General features: G+C 42.2%; 1 protein-coding gene across 13 annotated transcripts in view; it reads left to right on the top strand.

Annotated features, from left to right (window-relative positions):
• The window catches only part of SYNE1 (spectrin repeat containing nuclear envelope protein 1), a 518,607-nt gene that overhangs the window by 477,896 nt on the left and 17,336 nt on the right, over positions 1-23,375 (top strand). For 10 of the 13 annotated variants that reach the window (XM_029048032.2, XM_029048087.2, XM_029048047.2 and 7 more), the window contains 10 exons: positions 3,207-3,394; positions 4,180-4,330; positions 10,496-10,678; positions 10,957-11,094; positions 12,300-12,491; positions 13,754-14,087; positions 16,140-16,208; positions 17,834-17,976; positions 19,068-19,194; positions 22,540-22,751. In XM_029048032.2, the coding sequence (XP_028903865.1) occupies positions 3,207-3,394; positions 4,180-4,330; positions 10,496-10,678; positions 10,957-11,094; positions 12,300-12,491; positions 13,754-14,087; positions 16,140-16,208; positions 17,834-17,976; positions 19,068-19,194; positions 22,540-22,751 (1,737 nt within the window). The remainder of the gene's footprint in view (positions 1-3,206; positions 3,395-4,179; positions 4,331-10,495; positions 10,679-10,956; positions 11,095-12,299; positions 12,492-13,753; positions 14,088-16,139; positions 16,209-17,833; positions 17,977-19,067; positions 19,195-22,539; positions 22,752-23,375) is intronic. The other 3 variants (XM_029048053.2, XM_029048102.2, XM_029048113.2) reach the window with 1 other exon arrangement.

Genomic DNA, 23,375 nt, shown 5'->3' on the forward strand with positions numbered 1-23,375 from the left:
TTAAATTGTGAGGCAGAAAGAATATTATTTTCAAATGTGGCTGAAGTCCATACTTGCAAAGGAAACTTTGGATTTTAAAAAAACTCTATGATTTCCAGTTCATCAAATTACCCTTGGGCTTCAATATAAACCCCTTTCATTTTTATTCTCAAGAAGAAATGGAGACAGCATAGTCACTTATCATTGTCCAGTAACCCTTCATCAACACCATTAACAGGTCACCCCTTAAATCATCTTCCCTCCAATATGTCAGAGGTTTGAATTTCTTTAGGATTTTTTATGGTATTTGTTAAGCACTTACTATAGAGAAGCAGCGTGGCTCAGTGGAAAGAGCCTGAGCTTGGGAGTCAGAGGTCATGTGTTCGAATCCTGGCTCTGCCACTAGTCAGCTGTGTGACTGTGGTCTAGTCACTTAACTTCTCTGTGCCTCAGTTACCTCATCTGTAAAATGGGGATGAAGACTGTGAGCCTCATGAGGGACAACCTGATTACCCTGTATCTATCCCAGCGCTTAAAACAGTGCTCTGCACATAGTAAACGCTTAACAAATACCAACAGTACTATTATTATTACATGCCAGACACTGAACTAAGCACTGGGGTAGATACAGGCTAATCAGTTTGGGCATAGTCCCTGTCATTCATTCATACATTCATAGTATTTATTGAGTGCTTACTATGTGCAAAGCACTGCACTAAGCACTTGGAGTGTACAATTCGGCCACAGATAGAGACAATCCCTGCCTAATGATGGGCTCCCAGTCTAAATGGGGGAGACAGCTAAGCAAAACAGAGCAAAAGAAGAACAAGATAATATCATCAAGATAAATAGAATCAAGGAGATGTACACCTTATTAAAATAAATAGGGTAATAAATGATATATACAAATGAACACAGTGCTAAGGGGAGGGGATGGGGGCAGAGCAGAAGGTGGGGGGAGAGGGAAGGGGGCGAAGAGGGAAAGGAGAGAAGAGGGAAAGGGGGCTCAGTCTGGGAAGGCCTCCTGGAGGAGGTGAAGGGGGCTTTGAAGAAGGGAAGAGAGTTAGTTTGGCGGAGGTGAAGAGGGAGGGCATTCCAGGACAGAGGGAGGATGTCAGCCAGGAGTCGACGGCGGGATAGGCATGACTGGGGGACAGTGAGGAAGTGAGCAGTAGAGGAGCGGAGTATATAGGGTGGGCAGTAGAAAGAGAGAAGGGAGGTGAGGTAGGAGGGGGCAAGGTGATGGAGAGCTTTGAAGCCAAGAGTGAGGAGTTTTTGTTTCATGCGAAGGTTGATAGGCAACCACTGGAGATTTTTGAGGTGGGGAGTGACATGGCCAGAGCATTTCTGTAGGAAGATGATCCGGGCAGCGGAATGAAGAATAGACTGGAGTGGGGAGAGACAGGGGGAAGGGAGATCAGGGAGAAGGCTGACACAATAATCCAGTTGGAATATTATGAGAGCTTGTACCAGCATGATAGCCATTTGGATGGAGAGGAAAGGGCAGATATTGGTATAGGACTCACAGTCTCAATCCCCATTTTACATATGTGGTAACTGAGGCAAAAAGAAGTGAAGAGGTCACACAGCAGGTAAGTAGTAATTGGAATTGAAACCCAGGTTCATCTCACACCCAGGTTCTTCTGATTCCCAGGCCTGTGCTCTAACCATTAGGCCACACTGGTTTTTTTTTGGTGATACGAAGAAACACGGTTTTGGCCATCAGTGGGGGAGGTAAAAAGCAGGTAAAAGATATGGTTCCTGTCTTAAAGGATCCATGGGATTTTCCTTTTAGAGCTATTTCCCCTATCTATTAATGATCTTCAGGGTTCTTTTCTGAATCATTCCTAAACTTCTCCATGTTTTCCAAGTGTCTCTTAAATGGTGAAGCTCAAATATTGGAATAGTAAATGTCTGTGAAATGCTCAATTCCAAGTGTGTGTGCTTTTTTGTGCATTCCTTTATCATATGTGTATTTTTAATGATAGGGTTCAGTGAACACTAAATCCATTTTTTTGGTCATAAATAAAACCAGGCATTCCCTCGCTATTATTTCTGCTTCTGTGCATAGTTCATGGTTTACAATATGGACCCTTTTCCTGAAGTGGAAAGTGGTTAAAAAGGACTGTGGCTTTGGCATCTCTTTTTTTGTTCTTTTTCCCATTTCACAGAAGGTGTATTATGATTCTTTATTCCTGATGCTCTCTAAATTCTGGGGGAAAAACTTCAATAAAATCATTTAGTGGAGAAGGATTGTGAGCTGTGCTCTTATAATTTAGTTTAGAACAGGTTGTGATGTTGCTCTTTTGCACACTATAGTAATTCAGCCAAGTACATATCATTTTTAAAAATTTTCTTACCATTTAGAATAGAATAATGGGGTAAAGTTCTCAATGCTGATAAATGGTACTTGTTTCAGCATTTGGAGAAAATTACATTACATAATAAGTGTAATTAATTCTGAGTTTATTTTGGCATTGCACAGACTGATGATTTTTTATTTGATCATTCATTTGATCTTTCACTCAGCTTCCTCCTACCTACATAACCTCACTCACCCCTATTCTGCTACAACCCAGCCTGCATGCTTTGCTCCTCTAACATTAGACTGTTTACTGTGCTTCAGTCTTGTGTCCTTTGCTTTTGACTCCTTGCTCTCACCGTGTCTCCGGCTTGGCATTACCTCTCGATTCACATTCAACAGACCACACTCTCCCCATCTTCCAAGCCCTACAAAAATCATATCTCTTCCAAGAAGCCTTTGCTGACTAATCTCTCATCTCCCTATCCAGTTCTCCATCCCTTCTGTATCACCTCCACAGTTGTCTCCATACCACCTAAGTACTTTGATACTCACCTACTCCCACCACCCCACAGCATTGATGTGCGTATCCTTATACTCTGTTACTTCCCCTACCTGTAATTTCTTCTAATGTCTGTCTTCCCCATTAGATCATAAGCTCTTGAAAGCAGGGATCGTCTATCATACTGTACTCTCCCAAGTGCTTAGTACAGTGCTCTGCACCTGATAACACTCAATAATTGAATTACTGATTGACTCTTGACTTCAACGGACTGCATTCCTTTAAAAAAGACCCCATGAAAGTATGGTCCTCTGCACACATTAAGCATTCAGTAAATAGCCTTGATTGATTTTTTTCCAATAACCAACCTGAAAAGTGCATTTGTTGTTCTTATTGTGTAAAACACAGTGTGTTCCTCTCTAGGAACTTCAGAGAGACATAGAAAAACACAGCACTGGTGTTGCTTCTGTTCTTAACCTGTGTGAAGTGCTGCTCCATGACTGTGATGCCTGTGCTACAGAAACCGAGTGTGACTCCATTCAGCAGGCCACCCGCAACCTGGACAGGCGATGGAGAAACATCTGTGCAATGTCTATGGAAAGGAGACTCAAGTAAGCCGGATATCAGCTGTGTCAAAGAGAAGAGAGTGTAAATAAAGCTGTACTCCGTACCAAAACCCAAAAGCATTAACCGTTTCCTCTCTGTTTCTGTGAGAGAAAGGTCTTGATGCTTTACCCTTCCTGAACTAGAAGTTTAATTTGCTAATATATGTTGAATAAATCAAGCCCCGCTATCCTCTCCTAGATTTTTTTTTTAAATTACATTGCTCTAAAGGAAGCTTCCCTCATTAATATAAAGACTTGAAAATGTATTCAACTTGCTTTATCTTCAAACTGTTAAAAAATTTAGACTGTTGAACTGTGAGGCATCGCAGAAGGGTCCTAATTTATAACTCTGCCCTTGCTCTAAGATTAATGAATGCCTTGAAAACTTACTGTAATTGCATGAACTCTGCAAGGGAGGGTTTGAATGTTTTCATCAAAACCTCAGTTTTATTTCTTTGGAACACTGGCCCAAGTGGACACGGTCAACATGGTGTAACATTTCTAACCTTTTTGCACATAACCAGCAGAGTTCATATTACAGGCTCATAATATTCTGTTATACCACTTCCAAATCAAGGACTGCAAGACGTTTAAAAAAGCCCAGCTGCTCTATTTTATCTTAAACAGTTGTCCTTATATCAACGTGTTCAAAATTGGGCTAAGACAGTTATTGTTTGGCACAACTGTTTCTGGTTTAGGCACTCTTAATCCTTCTGCTCTCACTAAGCCATTTTTTGGAAAGGGAACAATCTCAAACAAAAATGCCCTGTCTTTTGATTTTTCCATCCCAGAATTGAAGAGACGTGGCGATTGTGGCAGAAGTTCCTGGATGACTATTCTCGCTTCGAAGATTGGTTAAAGACTGCGGAGAGCACGGCTGCCTTCCCCAGCTCTTCAGGGGTGCTGTATACGGTTGCTAAGGAAGAGCTAAAGAAATTCGAGGTGACTTATAAGACTTGAAATTTAATATCTCCTGATCCTATTTCAGCCGCCAACTGGTAGTCTCTGTTCCAGGACACGAACCGCTCAGCACATACACTGTTAATACAAGAAGTAGACAATCCTGAAAACATTCCTATCACTACTTGGAAATTTATTAAAAGTTGGAAATCACATTTTTCCATTAATCTTTCCTAAAATTAGCAAAGCCCCTTTTCAGTTGGGTCAGGGAAAGTTAATGTTAAATAGGTCAATAGAAGAAAGTATTGTAGTAAAAGCAAAATGAAACATAAATCAACTATGCTTTTTTTCTAACACCTTTGAGTCCCTGATTCAGATCAATTCTTGAATAAGGTCCTTTTACCTTCCTTTTCTACAATAAAATTGGAAGCTTTTCAGTTTCATGACTACAAAAATTCCAAAGAAAAACATGATTCATCTGATTTCAGCATTACTAGTTTCTAAATTGAATATGTAACAGCATTAATGTGGCATAATGAGAAGTATGAATTGTTTCCATTGATAGTATTTTTTTAATTGTAGTGCATGTACCTTAAAGAATAGAGTCATCACAAAATATTGTCAACTTTTCAGCCTGGTTAAGCCAAAATCAACATTATATATAAAATGAATTGAGGAACAACTAACTCAGCAGATTGTTCCAGCTCCTTATGATTCATTAGTTGTCTTTTAATGAGGCAATCTTTTATCTTTCAGCTGTCTGATCTTCACAGATGATGACCTTACATAACCCAAAGCAACAGTTTCTGACATTCCCCTTTGTTCATTTTAATCTTAAGTGGATAGATCATGTAGACAAGAATAATATTAGGGAAGCCCTAGATGGAAAAGTTTTGTAAAACCTAGATGGAGTTCTTATTATGGCTTATGCCTTCTTAGGATGTTGAAAACCATGACCAAAAATTCAGCCCCAGGGGCCTTAATATTTTCCTGAGGCTAACCCCTGAATTGGGGGAAGCAGCATTGCTTAGTGGATAGAGCCCGGGCCTGGGAACCAGAAGAACCTGGGTTCTGATCCTGGCTCCACCACTTGTCTGCTGTGTGACCTTGGACAAGTCACTTAATTTCTCTGTGCCTCATTTACCTAACCTGTAAAATTGGGATTAAGACTGTGAGTGTCTTGCGGGGTATGGACTGTGTCCAACCTGACTGCTCTGTATCTACCCCAGCACGTAGAACAGTGCCTGGCACATAGTAAGTGCTTAACAAATACCATAAAAAATTATAGCACTTTTTCCTAAAAACACGAACCACCTACAAGAACAAAATACTCGAAAAAGACACTAATCTAATTGTCATTTTCTGGATAGTGTTCAATCATCTTTACAAAATCACATTGCAGTTCAGCTTTCCCACAAGATAAAACCTTATGTGATTGGCCCATCCAGATGAAGTAGTTATATGAGGCAAACGTAATGCTTTTATGGTGTTCTGCTCTTGGTATTGGTTGCAACATACTATATTCTGTGGTTAGCTTGTTTAAATATTTTTGATTAATGATTTTATTATGCTTGAGCCCTAGGGCTTTTTTAAATAATAAGCACAAATTAGGAATCCAGTAAATTGAAGACAGAGGAAACAAGAATGAATGATTGTTTATAAAAGATTCAAAATAAAATATCAGTAAGCATTCCCCGTAATTCCCTGTGGTGTGGGGGGGAAAAGAGTCATTGCTCTATTGATTTTATAAAATGATATTACACAATAGTGGCCTTTATCAAATGCAGTGGTAGATATAAAGTTATCAGATTAGATACAATCCTTGTCCCACACAGGGCTCACATTGTATGATATTACCATTTTACAGAGGATGAAACTGAGGCCCTAAGAGGAGAAGGATCTTGCCCAAGGTCTCAGAACCGGCTAGTGACTGAAATGGAACTAGAACCTGGGTGTCCTGACTCCAAGTGCTGGGTTCTTTCCACTAGGAAGCCCTGCCTCCCTAGATTCTTTTAATATGAGAGTGTATGTAAACATTTATTTTTTTCTCCCACTTCTGTGTAGGGGAACTAATTAAATCTAGAGAGGGTAAAACTGGATGCAATGCAGGGATTGAATATGAAAACCAATATAAATAGTAGAAGGATGTTTTCTATAAAGGCAGACAATTGTGGAAGCACATTGCATTAGAAAATGTGCAAATGGAGCATCTGAAAACTGTCCATGGTCACATATACTAAACTGTGTATTTTGTGAAACTTTTATTTTTTTATGCTGGAACCACAAGAACACAAGCGACCTGAAGCAGAAATCAAGGTTCAGTGAGGAGGAGTGAAACTAAAGTCACTTACCTTACCACTCTTTTTGGTTTGCTTTTGGAGGGAGAAGGTTTTTGTGAGAGTGTGGAAATCATAGAATATATGATTTAAATTAAATCATATATTTAATTAATATATTAATTAAATTTTTTTTCAACTCTTAGATAAATAGATTAGACTTCACTCATGCTAAGGAAGAGTTAATGACTGTAACTCAAAAGAGCGCTGAGCAATACATGCACAAAATCAAGCCTCTAGAACATATTCCAAATGAGAAGTAGAAGCAGTGTGGCCTAGTTGAAAGAGCCTGGGCCTGGGAGTCAGAGGATCTGAGTTCTAATCCCAGTTTTGCCATTTATCTGCTCTTTGACCTTAGACAAGTCACTTCTCTTCTCTGGGCCTCAATTACCTCATCTGTAACATAGGAATTAAGGCTTTGAGCTCCTTGTGGGGCAACCTGATAATCTTGTATCTGCCTCAGCACTTAGTACAGTGCCTGCATGAAACATAGAAAGCACTTAAGAAATATCATTTTAAAAAATTAGGATGCATCACTGAGCAAAGATGTAGATGGGCCATGTGAACTTAATAATGTTGGTATTTGTTAAGCGCTTACTATGTGCAGAGCACTGTTCTAAGCGCTGGGGTAAACACAGGGGAATCAGGTTGTACCACGTGGGGCTCACAGTCTTAATCCCCATTTTACAGATGAGGGAACTGAGGCACAGAGAAGTTAAGTGACTTGCCCACAGTCACACAGCTGACAAGTGGCAGAGCTGGGATTTGAACTCATGAGCCCTGACTCCAAAGCCCGTGCTCTTTCCACTGTGCCACGCTGCTTCTCTAACTTGCAGGTGAACAATAGATGGGCCTCCTGGACTAGGAGCACCATTTGATGGCATTGTTGTTGGCAACAGAATACCGAGCTGTGTGGTTGATCTTCCCAGTATGATGCTACTTACTTAAACCATCTAGGTGGAAAACTAAGAATAAAAGGGGGCAGTTCTGATGGCCTTTTTTTAAGGAACAAGTGAGGATTAGTAGGGTAATAAATTATATAATGAAAAATGTCAAAATTTACAAAAATATTGCTGGATGCAGCCATCTGAAAATGTGCTCACCTGTGAGTTCAATTCCACTGTACCATTTTTGGGAAGTTAAATTTTTACTATATTTTGGAAGGAGTTAATGCTGCTTCTGTCATCTTTACTATATTCACGCTTTCAAAAAAGGATGTTTTTGAAGCCTGCTTCGGGATATATAGAGTAAGTTAAGGAGCATGTAAAGTTAGTGGTGGAATATCAAGGATGAAGAGAACCAAGACTGTCCAGACCAAAACTAAACCAAAGACTCTATGCAAACCCTAAAAGTATGTAATAGACCCAGTCTATCACTGCCCATCTGAAGACCATCAGTGGCTCCACCCTCCACCCAAACAAGGAAGGAGTCTTAAAGAAAAGGCACTGACATTTCAGGGTTATCCACAGCATACTTTCCGTTATCATAGAGGATGAGAACCCATGAAGAATAGTTGACAAATTGTGAAACAAGGCTTTGCTCACAAGGTCATTATGCAACAATAATCCTATGGAATGGTACAATTCTTAAATATGATGATATTGCTCTCTTCAAAGAGGAGAGGGAACAGGCACTTCATTCACCTAGACATAGTCATTCTTTATACTCAAGATGTCATTGATATTAAAGCTTCCCTGTGAGTGCTGTGTGGCTGAAAGAAACAAAATGGGACCAATGATCGAATCTGTACTACACACTCATAAAGGTTTTCATCTACTCAAACTGGGAGCCCTTGATTATCTTGTATCTACCCCAGCTCTTAGGACAATGCTTGGTTCATAATAAGCGCTTAACAAATACCATTATAATTATTGCTGTCCTTATTAGCCTCTTGTCCTATTGTACTTATTCATTGCACTGCTGTTTAAGCTTTGGCGTCTCTGTCCTGCAGCCCTCTGAAGGCTCTTGCCAAGAATAACAATAATAATAATGATAATAATTGTGATATTTATTAAGGCCCAACTGTGTGTAAGTGCTGAGGTGGATATATGCAAGTTGGGTTGGACAGAGTCCCTGTGTCACATGGGGCTCACAGTCTTAATCCCCATTTTACAGATGAGGTAACTGAGCCACAGAGAAGTGAAGTGACTTGCCCAAGTTCACACAGCAGATAAATGGCAGAGCCAGAATTAGAAACCAGGTCCTTCTGACTCTCCGGCCTGGGCTGTTTCCATTACATCGTGCTGCTTCTCAGTAGGGCGACCCTTTTCATTCATTCAATAGTATTTATTGAGCGCTTACTATGTGCAGAGCACTGTACTAAGCGCTTGGAATGAACAAGTTGGCAACAGATAGAAACAGTCCCTGCCCTTTGTTGGGCTTACAGTCTAAATGACTGCATGTGCTTTGCTGGGCTGTGGGCCACAGTTTCTCCTAGCTTAAAGCTGTGAAGCTCCATTATTTGAAGTTGTGGTTGACCACATCCTTCAATGTTTTCTCTGCCCCCCTACTTTTGGTTTCCTTTTATCATATCACCCTGCAGCGGAGCTTTGGGTATTGTACCATCATCACCCATTCCCTTCCTGTGCTCTACCTAATTTACTTTTCCATCTCTGGAAGAATCCTAGCCAGACACCTTCCAAACTGTGAAACTAAGGCATCAAACAAAACAGTTTTAAAAATCCTATAAAGCCAAGTCTCAAACAAGGTAGTATAGCTGTGGATAGGTGGGAGAAAGCCGCAGACAGAAACTAGCTTAATATGGGGCGTTTAATAAAGGGATGGTCCTTAGAGCAGAGGTTTGTGCAAAGATCATGACATCGAGATAGAATGAACACTAGCACCAGACACCTCAAGAATCAAATGTAGCAGCACAGCAAGGGAAAGTCTGTCCATGCACCTAGCGTGCAAGTGATAGTCATGGATTGGTCTTTTTAGCCACTCTTGTGGATTCAGATGCAATCTTTAAAACTCTGAAGACAGCAGTATTTAGAAAAACTCATTGTTCTGAATATCAAAGAAGAAAGACCTGAGGGGTCAAGTGTGGATTCTGGGTGTCAGTAAATCCATATTCTAGTTCTAGTTCCCACTCTGCCATTGGTCTGCTGTAACCATGGGCAAGAATCTCACTGGCTCTCAGGTTCCGGCTCTCCCTGCCTTTTAAATAATGATCTCCATGTGGGATAGGAACTATTCTTGATCCGATTATCTTGTACCTACCCCAGCTATAAGAACAATACCAAGGTACTTTGTAATTAGCCCTTAGTATGTAATATTACTATCATTCACTGCATTTTCATTTCTTGTTGTATTTCTCCCTGGTTGCCACCATATTCCTTTTTGGTTAATGTGTAGCTGAATCCTCTAGAACTGTATGCTTTCAGTTCTTCTCAAGGACCTTGAAGTTTACAAAATCGCAATGGTTGCTCATCTTTGTAGAAAGCAAAGGATCCCAGATGGTAGATCTGGGACTGGGGAGAGGGGGTGATAGATGGGATCTCTCACACCACCTGAGTACCCTGGCCATTCTGGCACTCCTATATGGGTGCTGTACACACCCAATTCTGCAGAATGTGTGCTTTCATTGTTTTGGCAGGGACATTGTTGGAAATTAGAGTATGTTGGCTCAACAACTCAAACTTGTTTGGATATGGCATCCTATGGTGTTAGAAGGAACGACTTATGTGGACGTGTGTGTTTGTGGAACCAGATATTGGGAATGCTAGAGCAAAATTAATGAGGAGATTATGAGAAAGCTACTCCTGCATTTTAGGAGAACTGGATGTATATGTGGTTTAACTTCATTTTTCCAAGATGATGTTATTGACACTGCAATTCCCCCAATTCGGTTTCTTATTCCCTGGGATTTCAGGGCTTCCAGCGACAAGTTCATGAAAGCCTAACCCAACTGGAACTGATCAACAAACAGTATCGTCGTTTGGCCCGAGAGAACCGCACAGATTCTTCCTGCAGACTAAAACAGATGGTTCATGAAGGCAACCAGAGATGGGACAACCTCCAGAGACGTGTCACATCCATCCTGCGCAGGCTCAAGGTGATTTTTCACATCTTGGATGGCATTGGAAACCTGGCTAAGTAACTCACTACCCAAAAAAAGGAAATCCTGGTACCTGCCCTTTGACATTAACTACCTCAGAGGGCTTGTGATGGAACTGGGATGGAGTATGGAAGGAAAGCTGGAGTCAGAATATCTGTAGGGTTCTCACTGTCGATTAATCGGGGGGTGGGGAGTTGGTTCTAGGCCACAAAAATAGAAATGATGAGCACTAACATGACCTGTTTCCCTCCCACCTTTCCTCCTGCCCCTCCCAGCATTTTATTGGCCAGCGTGAGGAGTTTGAAACAGCACGTGACAGCATTTTGGTCTGGCTAACAGAGATGGACTTGCAGTTGACCAATATTGAACACTTTTCAGAATGTGATGTTCAAGCTAAAATAAAACAACTTAAGGTAAGTAAGGATAGTACTACCATCCAGGGATCCATCATGGGGTCGAGGGCTGGAAAGTGGAAGAGAAAGAAAAGTGATTGTCAACACTGTTGGGTGGCAGAGAAGAATCTGGTGAGTTGGTTTGTGGGAGAGAGGACAAGAGGAAGTGAGACAATGTGCTCCTTTTTTTTTTTTTTTACCATTAAGTAACTGCTAAAATTCTAGCCCAGAAATCAGCTATCAATTAATGAATTGCTTCATTAAACCTCCATGGCACTTAAATACTTATTTTATATACTCTCTTACTAATTCCCATCTATATTGTAAATTATCTATCTCCCTCACTAGATTATAAACTCCTTGAAGGCGTGGCTAATGTACACTAAATGTATTGTATTGGAAAATATTCCAAAGTTCTTAGAACTGGGCTCTGCACAAAGTAAATGATCAATAAATGTGATTGGTGCTAATCTTCCAAATTACTTTCTGCACCTGAGTTGTATGCTATTTTTACTCACTTCTTACCCACTTTTAGGAAAGCCATATATAATATTTAAAATGTTCATCATCTTGTTAGATCAGTCTGATAAAGGTGGGACTCAGCCACTCTCTAGCAGCACTAAGGACACTACAAGAGAAAATAAAAATTAGTAAAATTATTATGTGCAACCAAGAGTTATGGAGGGGAATTTTGGAGTCCTTAGCTCCTGGAAATCTTAAACAATAAAATAGGTATTCAGAAAGATGGTCTGGACTGTATAAAAACTACCTGGAGACAAAGGAGTTAGCCCGATGACCTCTGAGTCATTTTCCAAGCCCACATGCCTCCAAATTGAATTGTTCTCTACTCAAAGAATGTCTTTTGCTCTATACAAAATTGTAGGAGCCCCTAATATTGCCAGATTATATAGTTGATGCATAGAGTAACTGATGGAGTTTAGTCTATTTTCAATTTTTTAAATAGATTTTAATTAACATTTGTTGCGTTGTCTTCCAGCTGATATCTATTTTAGTGTTGCTTCATTTAGGATGTGTAAATTTCTCAAAACTAAGCAAGAAAATTTAAAAATCATCTCTGACATTCTAAATGCATTAGTTACAGGTGATTGAACCCAGTGAGTTATATATCCTCTGAAGTGTCAAAATTCTGAGTTAAACAGCAAATAAATCATTTGGTATTCATATTTGAAAGGGAGCCAACAAATATATGGGCTTTTTTTATCCAGGCCTTCCAGCAAGAAATTTCACTGAACCAAAATAAAATTGACCAGATAATTGTCCAAGGTGAGCAGCTGATTGAAAAGAGCGAACCAATGGATGCAGCCATCATTGAAGAGGAACTGGATGAGCTCTGGAGGTACTGCCAGGAGGTCTTTGGTCGTGTGGAGCGGTATCACAAGAAACTGATACGCCTACCAGTAAGTAGCACCATTTTATGGCTCAGTCCACTGTTACTTTAGTTATGTGGGTTATAGGCTTTGTTAGGAGGAGTATGTTTAAGTCAACAGGTAGGCAGAAAAAGATGGTGATGGCTGTGACTCAGGGAATGAAAAGTAATGGATGAGATAAAGGTTTGTTTCCTTTTTGCTTCTCTTCCACTGTTGTCTTGTCCAAATACTATCATAACTGTGAGTATTAGTGGAAATTATAGGAAGCATGGAAGATGCTGAAGCTTTATATGCAAGCATTGATATTGTTAGAATCTTTTTAGGCATAAAAGACCTTTACTCTGGATTTTTTAAAAAATGATCATGCTGCAAAGTCTCATTTTCACTTTAGTTTTGATCTCCCTCCCCTTTCAAATCTGCCAGACCACAACTCACCATCTTCAGAGTCCTCCTGAAATCCCGACTCCTCCAAGACTTCCTAACACCCCAAGTTCTGTCAGTCCAGCAGCCTCCTATACCATTTGTCCTTCCATCCAAACTTAGCCCATTTGTATATATTCATGCTCAGTTGTAAAATCCTTCAGTTATTAACTAGTCAATCCTGGCATGCTATTGTTGCTACCCTTGGAATCCTTATTTGTAAATATTGGATATTTCCTAGTCTCCTCTATTAGATTGCAAATCCCTTAAGAGCACAAACCATGTATTTTGCCTCTGATGCAATGATAATAATGAAAATAATAATAATAATAAACAAGCTTGTCAGGTACTTCCTATGAGCACTAAGCACATTGCCCTAAGCACTGGGGTAGACACAAAATAATCAGGTTGGACCCAGTTTCCTTTCCACTAAGGGCTTGCTTTTTTTAAAATGGTATTCATTAAGCATTTACTATGTGTCAAGCATTGTTCTAAGCACTGGGGTAGGTACAGGTTAATAAGATTGGACACAGTCCCTGTCCCACACAGGACTCGCAGTCTAAGTCTGAGGGAGAACAGGTATTGAATCCCCATTTTACCACTGAGAAATCTGATGCTCAGAAAAGTGAAATGACTCATCTGAAGTCACACAGCAGGCAAGTGTTGAGGCTGGGATTAGAATCCAGGTCCTCTGACTCCCAGACCTGTCTTTTTCCACTAAACCACACTGCTTCACATTCTGAGTAGGAAGGTATATGAGTCCAAGTGCTTAGTATAGTGCTCTGAAAACTTTGCATCCAATAAATGCCATACAATGATTGAGGGAGGTCTGAGAACTGATTTAAAACATTTGAGTTCATGTGTGCATCTAGTTAACCGATGATGAGCCCGACCTGTCTGACAGAGAAATGGATATGGACGAATCAGCAGATCTTTCCGACCTCCACTGGCCTGACAAATCCACAGACAATGTTCTCTCCCCTCATCCGTCTTCCAACCTGTCCCTCTCCCTTGCCCAGCCTCTCCGGAGTGAGAGGTCGGGACGAGATACCCCTGCGAGCGTGGACTCCATCCCCCTGGAATGGGATCATGACTATGATCTAAGTCGTGACCTGGAATCAGCTGTTTCCAGAAATCTGCACTCAGAGGATGAAGAAGGTCAAGACGACAAAGAGTTCTATATTAAGGGAGCTGCTGGATTAGCAGGTGGGTGAGAGTGTCAGTTATATTCCTGTTGGAAGAGTGAAGTGGTCCGCCTATTTATTAGAGTTGCATGAATATACTCATATGTAGAAGAAACCAAGGATCATGTTCTGTTCTGTAAGAGCCTGGGAACTGTGTAGGGGTAAGAAGACAATATTGTGTGTCTATTTTAGCAGATTCTAACTAGGATGACCATTTGTGGCTTATATGAATGACCTGTTCATTCACGGAGAGACCATTTTAAATATCTAGTTTGACCGCTACTGCCAGTGTAGGGCATTGTCCTCAAGCTGAGGTTGGCAATCATTTTGTGCAGAGGAGCTAGGCGAAATGAAACCCTTGAGCAGTTGATGTACAAAGAGCCAATAGTACAATTTAAACACATAATCATTGAGGAGTGAAATTATGAAAGAACAAAAGAATAATTGAAAGCCAATATAATTTGCCATTTTCTAATGGGACTTAGGATAAGAGAGAGAGAAAATGGGGAGAAGGAAAAGGAGGAAAAAGAGAAGGAAGAAAAAAGTGGTAGCAGAGTGAGTGAAAATTTATTCCTTGTTGTTTTCATGTTGAAAGCGGAACAAATGAAAACCAATCTTGCAAAGCTCTGTGCCACTACATTGCCACTGTTTCCCTGTCATCTGCCAGTGCCTTCTCCTCCTCCTCTTCCTTTTTTATGGTACTTGTTAAGTGCTTACTCTATGCCAGCCACTATACTAAGTCCTGGGGTAGATACAAGTTATTCAGGGTGGACATGGTCCCACTTAGGGCTCACAGTCTTAAGTTCCGTATTACAGATGAGATAACTGAGACACCGAGAAGTTAAGTGACTTGCCCAAAGTGACACAGTACACACTGCAACTGCCACTTAACTCAGATGGTCTGAACCCAGTGCACGTGAGGTTGAATCTTCCTCTTCCCCAGAACCCGTGGGAATTGTGATCAGTGTGCATGATACGTGCACTCTTTTCCTCCCTTTCCTGACCAATTTCAGGCCATCTGCTGCTCCTCCCAGTGCACCCAGTGACTGGCATGAGGCTGTTTTTGCCTTCTGCACTGCACCTGTGTGGGAGAGTGAACTATCCTCTTCCTAGCCCACTTATCTGGCCCACCTTGATGTTTCTGCTGCTCGCCAGTGGTGGCGGTGGGTAGGTAGTGAGCAGTCAGGGGAGAGGGAGTGCTCAAAAGACAGTTCACCTTTAGAGAAGGGGACAGATGCTGCTGGGTGGAGAACAGGAGAGCAGGAGCAACTCCAGTTCACCCTGCCGTCCAGTGAGACGACAGGAACCCCATCAATCCCTGGGTCAGGTTGGAACCGCATTCCGCTGACAGAAGGCAAGGAGTGGAGCCACCTTTTTGGTTCCCCATTGGCTCCATCCCATTCAAAAGCCTGTGGGTGTGAAGCCAATGGACTAGCTCCCATGATGCTGAGGCTGTGAAGGCCATCTACCCCTCAGATTGGGCCTCCTGTGTTCAAAAGCATACTTCAAAGCCTTATTGAAGGCACATCTCCAAGAGGCCTTCCCTGACTAAGCTCCTACTTTCCTCTTCTTCCATTCCCTCTGTGTCACCCTGACTTGATCCCTTTATTCACACCCACAGCACTTGTGTCCATATCTGTAATTTATTTATATTAATGTCTGTCTCCCCCTCTAGACTGTAAGCTCGTTGTGGGCAGGGAATGTGTCCACTTATCCTTATTTTGTCCTCTCCTAAGCGCTCAGTACGGTGCTTTGCACCCTGTAAGTGCTCAATAGACAAAATTGAATGAATGAATGAATGAATTTGGTTCCAAGGAAAGCTAGATACACAGCTTGCAAACCATAGTTGTGCCAACTGCTTGGCATTCCCTGTTCTCCTGTAACGTTTTTCCTTCCGGCATGCAGCCTGTGATCTCCCTTAATTTTTCTCTCTCCATTCAGAAGGATACCACCTGCAACTGTTTTTGGTTCCTTGCTTTTTTTTTCCCCTTCCCAAGGAGACCATTTTCCTGCCACAAAAGACCAACGTTTTTGATGCTCACATCTCAACTTAGACTGTGTTTTATTTTTGCAGATATAGTGATACCTGAAAGCCCCGATGCCTTTGTAAAACTCACTGAAAATGCAATCAGACATATCTCTGGTAGGCACTAAAAAGCCTAAGGGTAGCCAGAATCAAGTACTCAACCCATACCTATAACAATCCTCCTCTCTTAGCACATCTGCTGTTACCTGTCTCAGCTTATGGCAAAAGCATGTTAATGCAAAACTTTCCTCCTTTATTCCTGGCTGGAAGAGAATAATTGATTGTTGAAAACACTTTCACTTGCTGGAGTTATTTAACAATCATACAGAGGTACAATAGCTTCTCCGCTTGTTAAATGCTAATCACACATATTGGATACAAATCAGCTTTCGGGCTAATTCAGTAGGGCTCTATTCACCTAGCCAAGAATTCAGGGTAAGGGCTACTTTCCAGATCATTGAGATCCTTGACTTTTCCTGTCAGGAAACTTACAACATCCTCGAGAGTTCCTGGGGGAAAATAAAAGATTTCTCCTCAATGCATGAGACACTGACTCTTTCAAAGTCAACAATTTCCTGGGAGGGCAGGGAAGATTTGAAATCCAATACTTGTACAATGGGTTGGTAATTGCTGACATTTCAATCAATCAGTCATATTTATAGAGCACTTATTTTGTGCAGAGTACTGTACTAAGCTCTTGGGAGACTGCAGTATTACAGAGTTGGTAGACACGGTCCCTGCCCACTGCAAGGTTACAGCCTAAAGGGGGAATATTTTGAGAACAGACTCAAGAGTACAAAGTCCCCAGGAGCGTTATGAAGAGATGGGCTGCTTGACTCAGTGGTAGGAGACTATTTGTCCAGAGAGCATTCCACACTTTAAAAAAACAAACAAAAAAGAACTTTTCAAAATGAACAGTGTCTTGTCATCACAGACATTTGCCATGCCATCATCTTGTGGTGATGGGCGAGGCTACCATTATCTCTGCCAAGACCTGCCCCTTTCTTTGTCTTTGCAAATAAAGGCTGCCACTCTGAGAGTACATGAAGCCAAAAGGTCAGAAAAGCATGTGGGAGTTTGCTTAAGAACATTGTCCAAGCTTCACACCCTGCTGTCATCCCTCCAGATTTTCAAACACGTAATGGATCCCCTAGTTATTGATCCCTTTTCAAATGATAAATTGCAAAAACCTCTCTTTGGTTGCCCCTGGCTCTTTCTTTTAAACAATTGAAAACAGTTTCCTAAGATTTTCATGGGTTCCTGGGGACTGAATAGAAAGAATCAATATCAGGACTCTTCTACTCCTTAAATTGTTGGAGAGAAGTCATTCTAAAAGTCCCTAAGGTAGGAGAGAGGTAGAGAAATCCATCCTGACAGGATATTACATGTTTAAGAAAAACCACCTACAAAACTCATTCTGAATGCATCTCTCAGGGGACCAGATGAAAAGGACGAGAGAAGAGGACCTCCAAGCCTTTTCTGAACAGAGTGCAAGCCTATTTGCAAATTTCCAAGCTTTGCCGGTGCGCTCATGGCAAGCCTATTCACCAATTTAACCATTTGTTATTTGAGAAACATCTAACCCACTGGCCCATTAGTACTAAATTTGCTTTATAATATCCTCACACATGCTTTTTCCACACCACCAACATAATTCCATACACTTCACCTTGAATGCACAGCTCGAACAGGAAAAGCCAGCATGGGAAGTCACTTTTTTTTTTTATACAATTCTTATCCAGGGGAGCCAAGCTCCTTAGAAACACACATCCGACAACTCGACAAAGCCCTAGATGCCAGCCGTCTCCAGATGCAGCAGACAGAAAATATCATCCGCAGCAAAACGCCCACCGGTCCTGAGCTGGACTCCAGTTACAAAGGATACGTAAGTACCGTAACTTTCCCTGCTTAAGCTGTTCCTTTAAATCACAGATCCGTAACCTAGTACAGTATGTTTGGAATTCAAGCACTCAAACCAGGATGCTGAATGCCATGCTGCCCTTGAAAACCAAGGACACAGAGTACAAAACACTGTTATTTGGTGATCTTTTTAGTAGACCTATTTTGCTTTCAATCCCACTAACACATATTCGCTCCTTGTTCCCTCCTCACACACTTAATAGTGTGAAGCTTGCTTTAGTGAAAGTTAATGATTCAGGGAGTCTTGGCATTAAAATACTATTGGGCTCATTTCCCAATTTAACTTATGATTTCTTAAATTAGGTACATCCTTAAAGGGCAGGGTAGGTTCTTGAGTTTGGCATTGGGCTGAAGACTTGTAACTTCTCAGCTGGAACTCTAACCTCTCACCTTAAGTTTTCGGAAGAAACAGCATGGCTTAGTGGATAGAACATGGGCCTGGGAGCCAGAGGGACCTGGGTTCTTATCCCAGCTCAGACACATGTCTGCCGTATGACCTTGGGCAAGTCGTTTAACTTCTCTGGGCCTCAGTTACCTTATCTGTAAAATGGGGATTATGAATGTGAGCCTCATGTGGGACAGGGACTGCATCCAACCTGATTAACTTGAATCTATCCCAGTGCTTAAAACAGTGCTTGGCAAATAGTAAGCACTTAACAAGTACCATAGTTATCATTATTAATTATGATTATTATCATTATCAGGTAACCATGTGTTACTAGGCCCCTACAAATGTAGACATACATGCTGCTTAACCTCTGGATCCTTGAATGATCTACCAACAATGTTCAAACCAATTTGTGAATGTTTTTAGCAGGCCTCTCGACTAAGCTCCTCCTCTAGACTGTAAGCTCCTTGTGGATCAGGGAATAGTAGCGATTAGGGAATAGTAGGGAACAGGGAATAGTAATTCAACAAATGCTATTAATTGATTGATAAAGGTGTTTTAGGAGTAAAGAATGTGATGCACCAGTGTTTTTTCTCCTTTTTTCTGGAAAAGCATAAATTAATGAGTTCTGTGGGTTTTGAGTTTGTCTCTGTGTGTGCTTTAAACAGTTGAAACTTCTTGGCGAGTGCAGTGGCAGTATAGATGCAGTAAAGAGACTGGGGTTCAAACTGAAAGAGGAGGAGGAGAAGTTCTCTGGTTTTATTAACCTGGACAGTACGGAAACACAAACAGCAGGTAAGTTGAGTTTCATTCAGGGAGAGCCGTGGGGGTGGTGGTGGAAGTGAAATCATATGTATTGAGGCACTTGCAGCTTTTAGAAGAAAAAGTGGCTTGTAAGTTCAAGTGTTCATTTTGCCACCTGGACTGTTTTGCAGTATTCAGCCAGCAGTCAGAGAGCATCATGAATCAGATTTCCATATGCTTCTGGTGCAGAGGGCAGGGGCATGAGGGTGTGTAAAGGGCTAGCTATTGTTCTTTTTCACATAACAATAACTTTTATGCAATTCCTCTATCCTTGTACTAGAACATATTGTTCATGCATCCACGGAAAGACCTACTGAAACAGGAGAATGAGTTTTTTTTATGTTTTTTGTAACTCGAAACCTATTGTACTGGCATTACCAGTAAAATTACTAGTACTGACTACTATAGTCTTAAGTTAGCGCCACTATAGCTGTTAATAATAGCAACATTTATAATAATAATTGATGTATACTAATATATTCACAGCCACCGAAATCACCAGCATCCATCTCTGGCAGTATCATGGAGGAGGAGACAAACATTTAACATTAACCTGTAAATTATTTCAATAAATGCTACCCTAGCATAAGCTCCTTCTCTCTCCTCCTATGGCTCAGTTAAGTGTGAGTGAAGGGTGAGAAAGAATGGAAAGTGAAGGAGAGAGGAAGGGATCATTCATTCATTCAATCGGATTTATTGAGTGCTTACTGTGTGCAGAGCACTGTATTAAACACTTGGGAGAGTACAATAGAACAAAAAACAGACACATTCCCTTCCCACAATGAGCTTACAATCTAGGAACAGGTATGATATAGAGTAAACTGTCCTTAATTTTTGAAGCTGATGATACTGGCACTGGGGATCATATCCATGGGCAAGTGAAGCTAAAGAGGCCACTTTGTGACCAGTCCTCCCTTCCACATTGTGCACATTTAAGAAGAGACCCTTGATGTAAGCTCATTATATGCATTCATTCAATTCAATAGTATTTATTGAGCGCTTACTATGTGCAGAGCACTGTACTAAGCGCTTGGGATGAACAAGTCGGCAACAGATAGAGACAGTCCCTGCCGTTTGACGGGCTTACAGTCTAATTGGGGGAGATGGACAGACAAGAACAATGGCAATAAACAGAGTCAAGGGGAAGAACATCTCGTAAAAACAATGGCAACTAAATAGAATCAAGGCGATGTAGAATTCATTAATAAAATAAATAGGGTAATGAAAATATATACAATTGAGCGGACGAGTACAGTGCTGTGGGAATGTGAAGGGAGAGGTGGAGGAACAGAGGGAAAAGGGGAAAATGAGGGTTTAGCTGCGGAGAGGTAAAGGGGGGATGGCAGAGGGAGTAGAGGGAGAAGAAGAGCTCAGTCTGGGAACGCCTCTTGGAGGAGGTGAGTTTTAAGTAGGGTTTTGAAGAGGGAAAGAGAATCAGTTTGGCGGAGGAGAGGAGGGAGGGCGTTCCAGGGCCGCGGGAGGACGTGACCCAGGGGTCGACGGCGGGATAGGCGAGACCGAGGGACGGTGAGGAGGTGGGCGGCAGAGGAGCGGAGCGTGCGGGGTGGGTGGTAGAAAGAGAGAAGGGAGGAGAGGTAGGAAGGGGCAAGGTGATGGAGAGCCTTGAAGCCTAGAGTGAGGAGTTTTTGTTTGGAGCGGAGGTTGATAGGCAACCACTGGAGTTGTTTAAAAAGGGGAGTGACATGTCCAGATCGTTTCTGCAGGAAGATGAGCCGGGCAGCGGAGTGAAGAATAGACTGGAGCGGGGCGAGAGAGGAGGAAGGGAGGTCAGAGAGAAGGCTGACACAGTAGTCTAGCCGGGATATAACGAGAGCCCATAACAGTAAGGTAGCCGTTTGGGTGGAGAGGAAAGGGCGGATCTTGGCGATATTGTAGAGGTGAAACCGGCAGGTCTTGCTAACGGATAGGATGTGTGGGGTGAACGAGAGAGACGAGTCAAGGATGACACCGAGATTGCGGGCCCGAGAGACGGGAAGGATGGTCGTGCCATCCACGGTGATAGAGAAGTCTGGGACAGGACCGGGTTTGGGAGGAAAGATGAGCTCAGTCTTGCTCATGTTGAGTTTTAGGTGGCGGGCCGACATCCAGGTGGAGACGTCCCGGAGGCAGGAGGAGATGTGAGCCTGAAGGGAGGGGGAGAGAACAGGGGCAGAGATGTAGATCTGCGTGTCATCTGCGTAGAGATGGTAGTCAAAGCCGTGAGAGCGAATGAGTTCACCGAGGGAGTGAGTGTAAATGGAGAACAGAAGAGGGCCGAGAACTGACCCTTGAGGAACTCCAACAGTTAAAGGATGGGAGGGGGAGGAGGCTCCAGCGAAGGAGACTGAGAATGACCAGCCAGAGAGAGAAGAGGAGAACCAGGAGAGGACAGAGTCCGTGAAGCCAAGGTGAGATAAGGTATGGAGGAGGAGGGGATGGTCGACAGTGTCAAAGGCAGCAGAGAGGTCAAGGAGGATTAGAATGGAATAGGAGCCATTGGATTTGGCAAGAAGGAGGTCATGGGTGACCTTAGAGAGAGCAGTCTCGGTAGAGTGGAGGGAATGTGTCTGTTATATTGAACTCTCCCAAGTTCTTAGAGTGCTCAGCACACAGTAGATGTTCAGTAAATACAATTGACTGACTGACCACAACACTAATTCACTGATGCATTTTCCCCATTTGCGGCCTATCTCTGGTTTTGCACTTGCCTCCTAGTTGGTGAAGCCTTTGCTCAGGGAGAAAAACTCTCCCAATTCCTACACACCAGGATGGTGGGTGTGTTGTAGTGATCTCCCAGCAGCCGTCTCTCATGTCTCATTGTTTGAGGCTTTAAATAATTAATTCTGTCCACCTGGTCTGCAGGTGGCCCTTTCGGTTTACTTTCGGTGTCCTCTTTTAGCTGCTTGGTTATCCTCCTGTCATCCATTCTCACACTACCTGCCCAGCCAAGCTGTGTTGACAAAAGTGTTGTTTCGAAGTTGGTGCACTGACTGTCCCAGGACCTTGTTGTTTGTGACCAGGTCCCATCGTTTGATTTTGAATATAGATTGACCACTACAATAGCCTGTGCTGTGCATGAGGTTTGCCAGTGGGGGCTTTTATATAACTTAGGTTTTCTTAGGAGTTATCAGTTAATAGAATTGGGACAGATCTGAAGTAATTGTTTTCATGACTTCTTTTATATGTGCCACTTTTGATAATCTTCATAGCTTGTTAAGGTGAAAGGTTTCCTGGGGTTGGAGGACTGAAAATATATTCACCAAAGAGGTGAAACCTCAGAGCCTCCTGCTTTGTGTTAGTAAGTTGTGAAAAGCATGGCCAAACCCATCTTCCTAGGTGTGATTGATCGATGGGAGCTGATCCAGGCTCAGGCACTTAGCAAGGAACTGAGGATGAAGCAAAACCTCCAGCAGTGGCAGCAGTTCAATGCCGATCTGGCCAGCATTTGGACCTGGCTGGGAGAAACCGGAGAAGAGCTGGAGCAGCTGCAGCGCTTGGATCTCAGCACAGACATTCAAACCATCGAGCTCCGAATTAAGAAGCTCAAGGTAACTTTCTTCGACGTGACCCACAGAGAACTAGAAAGCCACAACTCACTGTTCCAGTGTTTTGAGATGTGGTTCCAATACTCCTTTAGCACCTTTTGGGCAAAGAGCCCAATCAATCGATCACGCGAAGAGCACGGGCCTGGGAATCAGAAGGTCATGCGTTCTAATTCCAGCTCTGCCACGTGTCTGCTGTGTGACCTCGGGCAAATCACTTTACTTCTCTGTGCCTCAGTTACCTCTTCTGTAAAATGGGGATTGAGATTGTGATCCCAATGTGGGACAGGAACTGTGTCCTACCCAATATATTGTATCCACCCCTGGTTCGGTACAGTGCCTGGCACATAGCAAGCACTTAACATATACCATTATTTCTATTGAGCTCTCATTATATGCAGAGCACTGTACTAAGCACTTGGGGAGGTATAATATAAGAGTATTGATAAACACATTCCCTGCCCACAAAGAGCTTTATGGTCTAGAGGGGGATACCGACATTAATATAAATGAATGAGTTCCAGATATGTACATAAATGCTGTGGAGTGGATAAAGGGTGCAAATCCAAGTGCAGAGGTGACGGAGAAGGGAGTGGGAGAAGAGGAAATGAGGGTTTAATTGGGGAAGGC

Source organism: Ornithorhynchus anatinus, chromosome 2 (genome assembly GCF_004115215.2).
Source record: "Ornithorhynchus anatinus isolate Pmale09 chromosome 2, mOrnAna1.pri.v4, whole genome shotgun sequence".
Taxonomy (NCBI): domain Eukaryota; kingdom Metazoa; phylum Chordata; class Mammalia; order Monotremata; family Ornithorhynchidae; genus Ornithorhynchus; species Ornithorhynchus anatinus.